Here is a 14,584-nt window from a genome sequence, read left to right as displayed (position 1 = left end):
AGACTGCAGGCACATTGGGAAGGCTCTCTGCAGAGGTAGGCAAAGGGTCTGGGAGCAGCGTCTAGATGTCTTGAAAGGCAGCTGAAACTCGGGGAAGCTGACCAGGAGAGCAGGCCTAGTTAGAGAGCTATGAGAGAATACCAGATTGACCTGGGACTGGAAGAGCTGACCAGGCGCAGAGGACCCTGAGGCACAGATCATGCAGAGATGGAGATCCCAAGAGAAAGTAGGACCCAGCAAGTGGCTCCAAAGACAGGCCCAGGGGCATAGTCCTAGGAAGATCCCAGGATCCAGGTGTGGCTGGGTCAGTCCTCTGAGGCCAGGTCTCAGGCAGAGCAGGCCAAGGGCCCCAAGGGATGGGGCTGACAGCAGGAGGCTCTACTTGAACCTCTGAACCTACCCATGCCCAGACTTTATAGAGGATGCTCTTCAGGATGTGCAATGCTTTCTGTCAAGTCCACCACTTTGCCTGAGAACAGGTTCCTCATGGCTCCACTGGCCCACCTATCTGCCTCATGTGAAGGCAGTTGTGGCACAGGGCCTGGCGGGCTTTGGCTCAACCTTTATTCTTATTGGTATCAACAGGAGACATAGGGTTGGGAAGTGTCCTCAACCCTCCAACATTTACTGAGCATTCACTCTAGCCTAAGTATAGTTCTGCTTCTCAGCAGGGCACAGGGGATTTGAAGGCCTGTAGGCAGGTCTGGTCTAGCAAGTCTGGCAAAGGTGGCTCTGGACTGCCATGCTGAAGGGACCTCAGGTAGGTGCTGTCCCTTCCACCCTTGACTCTTGGGCCAGCTGCTGCTGCTCCCGGTCCAGCTGCTGCTGTTCCTGGTCCAGCTGCTGCAGCTGTCGTTCCACATCCTCAGGCACCTGCACCTCCAGCAGGTTTTCCATGCCACATTCTGGCTCATCTCCAATTAGTACCTGCCAGGAGAAGAGGCAGGTGAGTAGAACAGCTGGACAGCTGTGGGCTCCCATTCCTCAGCCTTTCCAACCTTGCACCCACCTGGATGAGCTTTTCACAAGCCAACCGCACATCAGGCTCTGGTTCCCAGCTATGCAGCTCTCGAAGGATCAGGTAGGTTCCCTGGTCTCTTACCTGCTGCCGCCCAGGTGCAGTGGCTGTCAGCTGGGGATATTGAAGAGGTTACTCATATGTCAGTGTGCTCCTATGTGTGTGTAGAACAGTGGCATTAACATAGCACACCCCTGCTCACCAGCATGATGGCTTCAATGAGCATCTTGCGGATGTCAGCATCAGGTTCACGCTGCTTCTCTGGCGGCAGGTACTGCAGGTCAACAGGCAGCCCTGGGGGTGAGTGTGGGAGGCACTGGGTGCCTTGACTGGGCAGTTAGACCTGGCTCTACCTGGGTGAGCCTCATCTGTGCTCAGCAACTCTTTCCTGGAAAGTTTCAGAAGGGGTCTGGGCACTTTCTCGTCCCTCTCCTGGGGCTGACTTCCTTCCTGCCTGGCCAACCCTTAGGCACCATCAATCCAAGCCACTCACGGTTCATCTCTTCCTCCGAGAAATCCTCAGGCCCAGCCAGAGGCAGTAGCAAGAAGGGAAGAATGTCGACTTCAGGCCCAAGCAGCCACTCATGGTGTCCTGGGGGTGGGGACAAGAATAAGGTCGGGGGCCTGGGACTGTAGCTCAGTGGTAGAGCGCTTGCCTCACAGGTGTGAGGCACTGGTTTTGATCCTCAGCACCACATAAAAATAAATACATGAAAAAATACTGTGTCAATTTACAACTAATAATAATAATAATAAGGTCGGTTCGTAGGGGACCCAGAGTCCAGTCCCCACCCCAGAAACACCCAAACCTTCCCCCGCCCCTCAACTCACGGTGCTCAAAACAGCAATTCCGCAGCGTCCCTACCACCCCTCCCCTGCGCACTGAGGAGTCTGAACGCTGGATAAGGGGCAGCAGCCGCTGGACCACGCACCTATTGGAAGAGGCCATTAGTTGTCATCCCTGCTCACTTCCACCCGCTCCCCACCCGCGCGGTGCCACAGGTGGTCTAGGCTTCACCTGTCAGGGTCCAGCAGGAAGTCACGTGCGGCAGGCCGCTGGCTAAGGTTGGAGAGCAACGGCCCCAGGTAATGTAGGGGCGCGTGCGCGTTGTAGTCGCGCGTGCAGAGTGCACACACCAACCGCTCCAAGCTCGACTGCCCTGGCTCGACTGCTGCCAGTGCCGCCATCAGCGCGGCACACGGCGCAGGCTCGCGACTGAGGTTGGCCAGCGTGGCAGCCGCCTCTTCCGCCCAGGGCCACTGTGGGTCCAACGCACGACCCAAGAGACGAGCCGGCAGCCCGGGGTCGGCTGCCAGGAGCGGCTCGTGCAGGCTGGGGTCAGCAGCCAAGTTCACAAGCGCGCGGGCGGCGTCGCGGGCTGGGGCAGGAGCCGGAGCCGCCGCCAGCTCACTCAGCGCCTGCAGCAGCGCCTGCTGCCCAGCCAGCAGCTGGCGGCCTGACTCCGCGCCGGTCAGCGCCAGCACGTGCTGCACTGCTGCGGCCTGCAGGTCCGCCCGCGCACCAGGCGCCAGGAAGGGCAGCAGCTTCGCCGCCTCGGCTTCGGGGCAGGACTCCCACCTTCCCCGCACGTGGCCGCTGGACGCACCTGGGCTGGCTCTGCCCTCCCGCATGGCGATCGGCTCGGGCGCCCGAGCCGTAGCTGCGGGAATCAGCCCCAGACGGGGGCCGCAGCACCGCCCACCAGGGAAGCGGAAGTCGCGCGGCCAATCGGAGGCTGCGGTGCAGGGGGCGGGGCCAGGCAGGCGCAGGGCATTGTGGGTCGCGGGGCATCGAGGGCGTGCGGCTGGCCCTGAAGTTCCGCTCAGGCCAAGCTGAACCTCGACCTGCCTGTTCTCCTGTGACCTCGAGGGTGTCAGGGCTTGCACAGGGGTGGGACCGAGTCTGGTCAGGGGAGTGTGGCTCCAGGTCCGCCTGGAACGAAGGCCTGCCGAGTTCTGCAGGCTGCCGCCGCGGTCCTGGAGCCCGGTGCGGAGGGCCACCAGGAGGGCCACCAGGGAACCCGGGGCCGTGGGATGAGGCCTAAGGAGGCAGCCTTAGGGCATTTGTGGGAGGTGCAGACACAGTGACGCGTTCAGCGCCGAGATAGGACTTAAGTGGCAACAGGAAGCGGCAGCACATCCGAAGGCTTGGTGAGACCCATGCTCCTAAAGGGGCTGCAGTGACGACAGTGTTAGGTTTCTGCCATCTGAACTTGCTTTTGTGAAATTCCTGTTTTCTATTTCATATCACATTGATTTGTAGAATCCTTCTCTTATGTGTTCTGAACTGTTTTTAGTGTCAGTATCGTAGATATCTCCTCCCTATGCTGCGTGTCTTTTTCATGTCTTAATGGTGTATTTAAATGTGTTAAAACAATTTTGGGGGCTGAGGTTGTAGCTCAATGGTAGAGTGCTTGCACGTGTGAGACACTGGATTGGCTCCTCAGCACTACGTAAAAGTAAGTCAAATAAAGGTATCGGGCCAATCTACAACTAAAAAAAAATTAAAAAAATAAAATTTTATATTCAGTACTACTATATATGATTCTTGATGTTTAAATTTTCCCTACTTTCTCACACTTGTATTTAAAAAGCATTTCTTGTTTTTATCATTTAAAATGTGAAACTCTAGTAGAGGGAGTCCACCATAGCCTTGGGAATTCTTTAGTGTGCACAACTCTTTTATGAAAAAAGCAATCTTCCAGGTGCTGGCTTCCTAGTGAGCACCAGAGTACTGCTGTGTCCAGAGCTGGGATGGGTGGCACTGGCTCAGGGTGATTCTGGTGCCTGGACAGTCAGAATAGCAGCCCCCAACATGTTCACTCTGCTGCTTCTCCTGCATTTTGTAGTATGGAACAGCAGCTCCCAGTTTCTGGTAGAATTTGCCTGGCACCCTGTATAACCTGCTGCTCACCCAGGACTATTTGTTTTTTCAAGGATAAATTTGAAAGAGGCACCAAATTCAGCTTTTATGTAGATCCAGCCTAATTTATTTTAGAGACTAAATTGCCACAAGTATGAGAACATTCATGTAGATGTTTACCATCTTTGCTAAATTTCCTAATTATGTTAATTATGGATGTGAATACTTAAAGTTAATACTGATATGGTACAAGTATTTTTGTGGAAATGTATCTGGTTAGTGTGATTATTTAAAATATTATGAAATTGAGAATACTCAAAAAATTAAAATATTTACTCTTTGTAAAAAAAAAAAAAAAAATCTTCCAATTCTTCATTCCTGGAACCTCTCAGCTTCACAGTCTCACAGCAAAAGCCCCTGCAGGCTTGCAGACTTGGGGATTATGGGTAAGGGATGGAAGACCAGTTCTAACCCTAAAGCCATTAAGAAGACAGGTCTAAGGTTGGAAGCTGAGAATTTACAGGAAAGGAAATCACTATGGAAGGATGTAAAAAGCTAGGGGAACTTCTCAAACAGTGCAAACAGGGCTGGAGTTGTGGCTCAGCCTTAGAGCGCTTGCCTAGTGTTGAGAGCCTCAGTTTAGTCAGAATGACGCCTGGCATTTTTGCCAGAGGGAATGGTTGAAAGGTGACCCTGCTCCAGGATTAGGGTGGATCCTGCTGGGAATAGGGCCACTCCAGGATTAGGGTAGATCCTGCTGCCTCGGGCTCCCGCTGCTTTGGAGCTGCTTTGGAGTTCCCTCTCGCGGGGTTCTGAGAGAATTGGCGTGCGGAGCCTGTGGAAGCAGTGTGTTCCCGGGAAGTGTGTGTAGAGGGCTGGTGAGAGTTCGGGAATAAAGGTTGCTGTTTGAACCTACAAGGCTGTGTGGCGGCTAGGTTATTTTGTGCCCAGCCAGACTGCGGCAGCCTAGCATGTTCGAGGCCCTGGGTTCAATCCCAGCACCACATAAAAATAAGTAAATAAAATAAAGGTATTGTATCCAACTACAATTAAAATATTTAAAAAAAAAAAAAAAAAAAAAACAGTGCAAACAGCTAATGTGTGTGGAGACCCTCAGTGGTCCTGTCAGTGACCTGCCAAGCTAGCTTTGAAGGATGTGGGTGACTCTGAGATTAGGTCAATGTCCATTTCCTGGGACTTCTATGTGGAAGGATCCAAAGGATGCTGCTGCCTTGTTACTTCCCAGGTAAAAGCCCAGGTGTATTCTCCCAGAATACAAGTAAGGAAAACCAGGTCCCAGCAGACTGCTGTTCAAACATGCAGACTCCTCCCCACACACAGATGTACCCACTTGGAAAGTCCCCTTCATATCTGGTCAGGGATATGACCCAAGGAATCGTCTCTAATGTCAATCACCCATCCTAACATCCGGTATTTGACCGGCACTATGGACCTCCTTTCCAGGTTTACAGGCTCATCCCACCAGGAGTGCTGCTCCACCCCATGACCATACCCCAGATGTTGTCCCATCCCAGAGACCCCCAATACTTGACATCACATGCCACCCATCACCAGTGAATTCAGACTACTGCCATGCCTTCCTGCCCACTCCCAAGCCCTGGAGAGACAGAGGTGGCATCTGTCGTCTTGCCAAAGCCTCTGGACTTTATTCCAGATGCAGGTCTATGCCAGGGAACATAGAAGACAAGTGTTGTTGCAATTCAACTTGGCGGGATTGAGACACAGGACCCACCATGCCTGCCAGGTTAGCTGTAGCTGTCAGGATCTGCATCTTGGGGCAGAAAGTAGCGCTGCAGGGTGGGCTGCAGGAGCAATGGGGGCAGGGCACGAGGGGGTGCGGGCCAGCCTGGGGGGAAGGGCTGCAACTCCACTCTCGGCAGGGGCAGCTTTAGCACCCGGATGGAACGGTCCAGTGAACGGGCACAGTGGGTGCTGAGATGTGACATCACAGGGCCTGGGGGCAGGCAGGCAGGCCAATGAGACCACCAGCCAAGGCTGGGATGAGGAAAGGGTGTGGGACCAGGGACCAGTCTCCACCCTTGAGCCCACTCACCCTTCATTCTCATCCCAGAGCTCCGAGCCTTGGCTTCCTGCAGTCTAAGAATGGGGTAGTGCCTGGGAGAAGGAGTCAGGTCAGACAATGCTCAGCTGCCCATGCCGGCCAGGGGGCCCCCTTGCTGCACTCACCCTTGATCCCTGGGTGGCGCCACCACAGTGTTAGGCACAGGAGGGCGTGGGGATGCAGAGCAGGGTGGCTGTTCAGTTTCCTTCTGGATCAAACTCTGCTGCTGTACTTGATGCTGCTCGCAGAAGTAGTTGAGTGCATCGATGTAGCCCAGGTCCAGCATCTGCCAGTGGGACCAGTCAGTCTTTTCCAGCGGCTGTGGCAGGCCATGTGGTGCAGTGGGCATGGAGGGCTCAGGCACCGAGCAGAAGCTCTTCAGCGTCTCTGAGAGCGACCGCCTGGTCTGCCCAGTGCAAAAGTGAGCCTGGGGCTCTGGGGCTCCAGCTTTAGATTCTGTGGGGGACACCACAAGCAAGGGAGGCTCCAGGACATGGAGGAGTGCCTGAGAGGCTTGCGGCCAGAAGACGCTCGAAGGAGCCCCTGAGACTGCTGAAGCCTGTGACTGGTCCTCCCTGGGAGGAAAGGAAGGCGGCCAGGTACCAGAGCCTTTGGGCAGCACCACTGACAACTGAGCTGTAGATGGCTGTAAAGTTTCCATCTGTAGAGGAAGTGGCCAGTCTAAGAAGCATCCTTGCTCCTTGGCTACTGAAATTCCCTTTTGCCTAATTCCCAGCCCCAGGGACAGGGTGCCCCACCCCTGAGCAGGAAGCCAAAGCAGGCATCCCTGTAGCCCAGGGGACCCCAGGGCTGCCTCTGGAGGAGCCCAGCTAGGCCATGTGCACCAGACCTTCAGCTGCTGGATCATGCCCTCCAGCTTCTGGCAGCAGTGTAAGCGCAGCTTGGCCTTGGAATTAAGTTTGGAGCCCCGGACCCAGGTCGTCATCTCCTTGAACAGGAAGCCCTCTGGGTCCCGGAGGCCCAGACCATTCAGCAGCTTCTTGAGCTCTGGCCTAGGACAAATGCATGTGGCTTATTCCAGCCTCCCCAGCTGGAAGGGAGGATGGGTCAGGAGTGTCACTTGCCGGTCGGAAGCTGGAGAGTAGAGGAAGTAGGACATGAGCTCTAGCACCACATCACGGGAATCCAGGGAGCAGGCCAGCAGCAGCTGCAGTGCCAGCATCACAAATTGCTTCTGAATGTGGTCCTGTGCACAGATGGGGACAATGGTTGGTGGCAGAAACACGGTGGGGGAGGAGGGTGTCAAGGAACTCACCTGGAGGCTGGGGGGGTTGTCCAAGTTGAGCAAGTGCAAGAGGTTGCTCTGTAGCCGACTGTGGAGGTCACTGCTCACATCAGGCAGCAGTCTCAGCAGTGCATTTAGGATATGCACACGGTCTTCCCAGGTGGCCTCTGCCAGCAGGTCCACCAACATGGAGGCCAGGCCCTCCACTGTGCCCATCTCAGGGTAGGCCTACAGAACGGTATGCTGAGACCCTGCTCCCTATTTCACATTCAGGCAGGCTCCTGCTTTCTCCCCACACCCCATCCCAGACTACGTTTCCCAGCTTCCCAGGCGCCCCCACACCTCCAGGGTGAAGATGGGGAACAGCTTCTTGAACCAGTTCTGGATGACGAAAGAGTGCAGGAACCTGGGCAGATGCCCATAGCGCTCTTCCCAAAGTGAATGCCCCTGGTGGTACTGGGAGCCAAAGTAGGTTTTGGTCCTGGGGGCCTCATGGAAGCTCTGGGACTCGCCAATCAAGTCCATGGCGCTCTAGGGGAAGTGACAGCAACTTCAGCCCCACTTCTCTGGGTTTTGGGCACTGAGCCCACCCCACCTGTGGCAGCCTGGGATGCATACCCCAGCCTCTGCCTCCCAGTAATCTAACTGTTGGTCAGAATACATCCTGGGTGAACTCAGAGAAGCTGAGATCCAGTCTATTTTCAGTTCCTTCTCCTCCTCCTCCTCTTCTTCCTCTTCCTCCTCAGACTTCCCATGAAGCCACTGCATCAGCCTACTGTGCCACTTGGACCACCTGTGGCGCTGTAGCCATAGGTCATCCAGGCTTGCATCTGGCTATAGAGGAGAGGGCACAAGAGGGGGCAACTGGCAGATGGTGGGGACAGTGGAGCCCTCCCTGAGCCCCCCAGCTCTGCCTCTTGCCTTGAGTCTGTTCTCAGTATAGGAGGTGAGCGTGGTCAGAGGTCTAAGATAGCTGATCTCTGTGGACGGCCACATCTGCTGAAGCACCACGGAGTTGGGCACACAGCCAGGGAAGCTAATGGGTCGTGGGCAGTACTGGAGGCAGAGCACAGCAGGGTGGCTGAGAACTTGAAGCCACCCCAACTGGGATACCACCCTGGGTCACACCCATGATCATGTAGAGTCCCAAGACATGGGCCCAGTTCTGCCTGCCAGGCCTCCATCAGACTGGACAGACAGCCCATGCTCTTAACATACAGGTGAGGGGAAAGTCTGGGGTGCCGAAGGAGGAGTGGTCCATGGACATTAACTGGAAGATGAGGGAAATCTGAGGGACAGAAGGCCTTTGGAAAGCCCCAACCCCCACATGTTCTTCTTGGCACTTGGTCTCAAACCCTGAAACAGGGAGGCCTGGGGGTAGGGGACAGGATAGAAAGGAAGTAACTAGAGAGAGCTCAGTGGAGAACTTGAGTCGATATGCTACAAAGCTGGAAGGACAAAATGGCATGCCTAGATAGGAGCCAGCATGTGCTAAGCAAGGGGCTGGGCCTGCTGGGCACCCACTGTGAGCAAGTGTGGGATTTTATTTTATTTTTTTAAGAATTTAACCTTGGGGAGCTGGGGCTGTAGCTCAGTGGCAGAGCACTTGCCTTGCACATGTTAGGTACTGAGTTTGATCCTCAGCACCACATATAAGTAAGTAAAAAAGAGAAAAAAAAGAATTTAACTTTGGGGTTGGAGTTGTGGCTTAGTAGTGGAACACTTGCCTGGCATGTGTGAGGCCCTGGGTTCAAATCTCAGCATTGCATATAAATAAATAGAATTAAGGCCCATTGACAAAAATACAAAACAAATTTTTGAAAGAAGAAAAAAAGAATTTAACCTTTATTTTTCATTTGTTTTTTATGTGGTGCTGAGGATCGAACCCAGAGCCTCACCCATGCTAGGCAAGTGCTCTGCCACTGAGCCACAGCCCCAGCCCAAGTGTGGGATCTTGAAGGGCTAGCTCCCCTTGACTTTGCTCCCCTGAAAGGTGGGGACTCTGGTCTTGCAGGATAAGCCCACTGGCGACCCATCTACAGAGTGCTCCCACTGAGGAGAGGGGTGGGCAGGAGATTCAGTGGCAGGGGATCTCTGGCTCAGACTCAGGCCTCGTAGGCAACAAGGTGCTCCTGCCCACAGACACCACCACACCATAACTCCAGGAAAGAAGGCCGGGGCGGGGCAGGGCGGGGGACTCTGGAGCTGGCCTCTGAGCTACAGGTGGCCATGGCCCTTAGATCCAATTTGGACACAGAGGTTTGCAGCAAAGGGGAGATAGGGTACACAGGAAGAGTAACCCTAGGGGGGGGTGCCTCTCTGGGAACCCAGAAGGCCTCACCTTGTGGGACTGCACAGTGGCAGGAAAGAAGCCCTTGAGATTTGAGAGAGGATCCTTGGGCTGTTTCTGCAGCCAAAGTGGGACCTGGAGATGGGACAGAGACTCAAAAGTTGAGCACAGCCCCTAGAGCCCCTCAAGTACTGCTCTTGAGTAGGTGGTATCCCAGCTCTCACCTGTGCTGTGGGAGGGAGGACGGTGGGTCCAAGGCCACGGTCATCTCCTCTCTGAGCTGCTCCAACTGCATCTGCAGATCCAGACTGAGGCCCAAGTCACAGCTCAGGGAAGAGCAGGCAAGAAGCTGAGGCAGCCAAGGAGTCAGGGGGATTCAGCCATGATGTCAGGAAGGGGGTGGGAGGGGAGGCAGGCCTCACCTTGGACACTTTGCTGTGGACCTTCTGGTGGTGGGTGGAATGGGCAAGATCACTTGGGGGGGTGGGCAAAATGCTGGCCTGGGGCCCCTGGGGTCTGGGGGTGGAGAAGGGCTTTGGGAACTGTCTGGGCCTCACTGCTGATGGTAGCCTGTCCAAAGCAGGAGGCAGTTCTGGACAGGGTACACATGTCTTGTCTTGGAGCTCTCTTTCTGTGGTGAGGGTCATGATGCTCCCCTGCTGGGGCTCCCTTTTGAACTGCATGTCCTGAGACAGGTGGGAACAGTGGCAGTGTCAGGTCTGGGGTGAGAGGATTTGCCAGGGTCAGGGCAGAGGCTGGAGGATGGCCTCACACCCACCAATAGTCCAGGGCCATAGATCAAACGTAGGTAATTGTCAAAGGCTTCCTGGCGCTGCTTCCAGGAGGGTGGGGGCCGGGCTGCTGGGATGACCTGTCCCAGCCTCAACTCCTGAAGATCTTGGTCACGGGCCATTATGGCCTCCAAGTCCTGAGAGGTGGGGGTCAGAGGTCAGGTTTGCTTCCTTGGAAGCCATGTGCTGCCCACATAACCACAGGTGTCCAAGCCAGCCGTAGGGACCAAGGGGTAATGGCCTGGGCCTGAGCCTGAGCAGGGACAGGGCTAGGCAGTGGGGTGGCAAGAAGGTCAGTATCCACCCCACCTCCTTCATCACTAGCTGCTGAGGTGCTGCTGTCTGGCGACGGGTGGAGAGCAGGGCCGGGCTGCAGAAAGGGAAAAGAACAGGTGAGATACAGTCCAGTAGGACAGGGCAGACAGCAGGACAAGGACCAGCCAGGAGAGGGAATGGCAGGGCTAGGATAGGTGTGGCAGCCTCTGAGCAGTCCAGGAGTCCTGAGTCCTCATGCAGGGGGCACACAGTCAGGCCCTGACCCCAGGGGCTAAATGGGAGTCTCAAGGACAGCTGAGACCTGCCAGCAGACCTGAGACTGAATGCCCCCTGCAGGTTGGTGAGCCTCTGCATCTGGATGGAGGTCAGTGACTCGTGGCTGGTCAGTGGCAATGGAGGGTCATCCACCACGTCAGGAGCCTTCTGGCACAGGTTCTGGGCAAGCAAGAGAAGCTTGGTCCCTGATCCTCAGGGCCTGTCCTCATGCAGCAGCCCCACTTTGCCCATCCTGACCTCACTGCATACCTTCACTAGGTAGGCTGTGGGCAGATAGAGCCTGTGGGAGACCAGGCAGAGACGGGAACCCATTGCCAGCACCAGGTCTCCACTGTTGCTGGAGAAGGCCAGGGCCTGAGGGGAACCATCCAGCTGCAGGAGCCTGTGGGGGTACCCAGAGGCCACTCCTGCTTCAGAGAGGGAAACTGAGGCAGTATCAGGGGCAAGGCCCTGTGTCATCCCACTCCCTAGCCATTGGGCTGTGGTGTGAGGCAGAGGTTTGGAGAGCCCAGTGGCTATACCCCAGGCCCCAATCCCCTCCCCAGGGCCCCAGCCCACCGCAGAAGGCGATTCTCAGAGGTCCAGATGCGGATGGTGCAGTCCAGGCTGGAGCAGGCATACAGCTTGAGTGTGGGGCAGCAGCACAAGCCTGGAGACAAGGTTAGGTCAGGACCAGACTAACATGGAGGCCCAGGCTTTGCCTTTTTGTTCTGTCCCCTCACCAGTGATGTGGTCCATGGGATCATCCTGGGGCCGGTGGTCACAGCGCCGGCCCTCACCCAAGCCAAACTGCACCAGGCCATAGGTGGCAGTATTTGGGTCCTCAAAGCCTACAGTGATGCGTTTACCCAGAGCACAAAGCACCACAACCGGGTGGCAGCAGGAGAAGGTGCGCAGCAGGCTCAGGCTCTCCTCTGCATAGGGGAAGACACGCCACATCTTCACGGTCAGATCTCCACCTGTGGGACAGCGGGAGCAAGGCTGAGCTGCCCGGAAAGGCAGGGGCTCCCCAGCCGGCTTCATGAAGTGGAGGTACTAACCCGAAGAAACGATGCTGTTCCAGGTGGACGCAATGGCTGTAACAGGGCCTGGGCTGTGCGCCTCTGTATGGAACACAGTTTTCGAGGAGAGCCAGTCAAGCACCGAGAGTGCGCCGTCTGTATGCCCTATCACTGGCAGGTACCTGCGGGTGGTGACGGAGCCTGTTGGTATGAGCTCAGTCACCGCTCCCCTCCCGTCTGGATCTCGCTGGCTCCGGCGCCCACCGGTTCTTGTTCTTCCAAGCCCAGGCCATGGCGCTGCGGCGCAGATCGCCCTCGTTCTGGCGCACAATCTCCCAGCAGGCTAACGCGCTACCGGGGTCTGTGAGGTGGCTGTACAAGTGCAAGCAACAGGGCTGTGGCGCCGGGGGCGGTGGCGGGCACACACGATGCAGCACGCTCATGGGGCAGCATGCTGCGTTGGCGCGCACCAGGTGTCCTGTGCGCGTCAGCAGCCACAGGGCCTCGCGCGGAAGGCAGTAGGCCACCGCAACCGCGCAGTCCTCGGCCTCGAGCAGTAGCGCGCTCACTGTTCTCCCTGTTGCAGCTGACACCAGGTAGACGGAGCCATCCACACAAGCGCATACGAGGCGCGCGGGCAGAGATGGGTTCACGGGCGCTGGTAGCGCAGGCGCCACCTGGAGGTGGAGCACCGGCGCGGGCAGCTGCGCCAATGGCGAGTAGAGCTCGCTCAGGCGCCAAAGCTCCACGCTGCTCGCGCACAGTGAGAGCACCGGCCAGCCCCGGGCCGCAGGTGCCAGCAAGCGGCTCACGCGCGCGGACAGCACGTCCTGGCCCCAGGAGCACAGCGCCACCTCTCCCACCTGCGCCGCTGCTTGCAGGTCCCATGTGCGCAACGTTCCATCCTGAGAGGCGGAAGACACTCTGGTGGTGTTCGGGAGAATGACCATTGCTGTCACCGGGCCTGTGGGAGCGCGCAGATCTCAGGCACACCAGGGAATGAGGGAAGGGAGCTGTTGGCCAGGGATGCAGCCAACGCAGAGAATCTTGGTCAGACCCAGCAGAAATCTCCAACAGCTCAGAGCTCAAAGGCAGAGGGCCGAGCTCCGGGTGCAGAGAGAATACACTACAAGAGCATCTTGGGAGCAGCGCACCTGTGTGACCCACGAACACCATGCGGATCTGCCAGTTAACCTCCCACACCTTCACCGTACTGTCTTGGGAAGACGTCACCATGGCCTTTGCCTCCTCGAAGTAGGCCAGGTCAGAGATGGTGCTGGGGATTAGAGAGAATGGGGAGGCCCCGTGGACTCAGCACTGCCCAGTGTGTTGCGGCCTCTGCACCCCTGCCATGACCAGCTCTCTCTAGGGGACCACCTTGTCTTCCAGTCCCCAGCCCCCCTCACGTTTTGTGCAGATTTTGGCGCACATCTGTGAGATTCCAAGCTTGTAGATTGAAGGTGAGCACAGCTGAGCCGTAGGCTGCGAAGCAGTGTGTGTCTTGGTGGGTAGACCCTGGCCCCAGAGCCAGACGCTTGAGTGTGCCCACCAGGCCTGGTGGTGGCTGCAGGGGTAAGCCACGCAGCACCAGGCGGCGACCACCTGAGCGGAACTTAAAGAGAGCCAGGCTGCCGCCCACCTCAGCCACAAGCAGCAGCCCCAGGTTGGGCACCGGCAGGCAGCAAGTGGGCTCACGGCCTAGCACCCTACCCACCTCGGGCTGGCTCAACCACAGCAGGCTGAGGTCTGGCCTTAGTATGGCCAGCCCTGTGGGGCCCCAACCTACAAAGCGACCCACCGCTCCCAGAGGGCCCAGCACAGCTACCAGACCAGTAAGTGCCACAGGGGCCAGCAGTGTCTCCTGAGCCCAGCCATCCTTTTTATGCAGGTGCAGGCAACCTGCCCCATCCAGCACCACGAAACGTCCTCCCACTGGGTCTTGTGCCACGGATCGCAGCCCAGCTGGCACCTCCAGGCGGCGCAGTGGCTCCAGCCCATGTGTCAATCGAGCAACACGCAGCTCAGCTCTCTTTTCCTGCGGGCCAGGATGGGCAGGATCTGCAGTTAGGGGTGGGGGCTGGGCTCGTCTGCAGAGGGAAACTGCAGATCCAGTGGAGCTGGTGCAGAGGACCCCCAGGGGAAGGGCCGGACTGGGAAGAGACCAGTGGCAGATGCTGGGCCAAATCACACCTTTTCCACAACGTTGTGGAGACCAGTACGAATGAGCAGCCACAGCTGGTGGGCGCGGGTGCACAGGGGCATGTTTTGCCACCGCTGGGTGCTGGTGAAAAGCTGCAGGACCTGTGACTGCTCCAGGCAACACAGATCTGTGGGCCAATGGAGGGAGTGCTGTTACCTGTGGCCTTGGGCCCCAACCCTGGAGGTCATGGGCAGCAAGGTGCCCTTCTCCAAGTGCCTGGTTGAATCAGTTACTGCCCAGAGTTGTGTTCCCAGAACCAAGTCCAAATGAGTCCTGTTTCTGGCCAGGTGCCTAGGGGGTAAGGCCAATCCCCCTCACCATTCTTTTCTGACAGCAGCCCAGGGTCTGGGTTATCAAAGCCGTCTACATCATACAGGTCTGAGTCCAGAAGCAAGTTATCGCCTTCTGATGATAAGGGCTTGCTTGTGTCCAACATGTTAGCCTCCATTTTCACAGCTGTGTGTCCAGATGACCAACAGCTCTGGGAAACTAACCGTTTCCTGGCAGGTGGGGCAGCATCGGTTGCTAGGATATGAATGA

The 14,584-nt window shown here is 56.8% G+C and overlaps 2 protein-coding genes across 2 annotated transcripts; both read right to left on the bottom strand.

Annotated features, from left to right (window-relative positions):
* Positions 1-449: 449 nt before the first annotated feature.
* Hgh1 (HGH1 cochaperone) lies at positions 450-2,706 on the bottom strand. The gene is made up of 6 exons (XM_076836028.2): positions 2,037-2,706; positions 1,850-1,950; positions 1,512-1,610; positions 1,221-1,312; positions 1,010-1,132; positions 450-927 (listed from the first exon to the last, which is right to left on the bottom strand). The coding sequence occupies exons 1-6, from the start codon at positions 2,648-2,650 to the stop codon at positions 757-759; spliced, it is 1,200 nt and encodes a 399-aa protein (XP_076692143.2). The 5' UTR covers positions 2,651-2,706; the 3' UTR covers positions 450-756.
* Positions 2,707-5,616: 2,910 nt separating this feature from the next.
* Positions 5,617-14,558, bottom strand: Wdr97 (WD repeat domain 97). The gene is given in 26 exon segments (XM_076835797.2): positions 5,617-5,856; positions 5,956-6,017; positions 6,090-6,625; positions 6,815-6,977; positions 7,050-7,171; positions 7,241-7,438; positions 7,553-7,741; positions 7,829-8,044; positions 8,132-8,266; positions 9,552-9,648; positions 9,743-9,849; positions 9,923-9,953; positions 9,955-10,121; positions 10,124-10,186; positions 10,279-10,428; positions 10,601-10,661; positions 10,881-11,002; positions 11,093-11,225; positions 11,402-11,492; positions 11,566-11,802; positions 11,884-12,026; positions 12,109-12,808; positions 12,999-13,120; positions 13,251-13,879; positions 14,035-14,171; positions 14,363-14,558. Coding segments are annotated over 26 exon segments (4,950 nt in total). The 5' UTR covers positions 14,493-14,558; the 3' UTR covers positions 5,617-5,647.
* Positions 14,559-14,584: the final 26 nt, after the last annotated feature.

The sequence above is a fragment of the Callospermophilus lateralis genome, chromosome 16 (assembly GCF_048772815.1).
Source record: "Callospermophilus lateralis isolate mCalLat2 chromosome 16, mCalLat2.hap1, whole genome shotgun sequence".
NCBI lineage: Eukaryota > Metazoa > Chordata > Mammalia > Rodentia > Sciuridae > Callospermophilus > Callospermophilus lateralis.
This window is presented reverse-complemented; position numbering and strand designations above follow the sequence as displayed.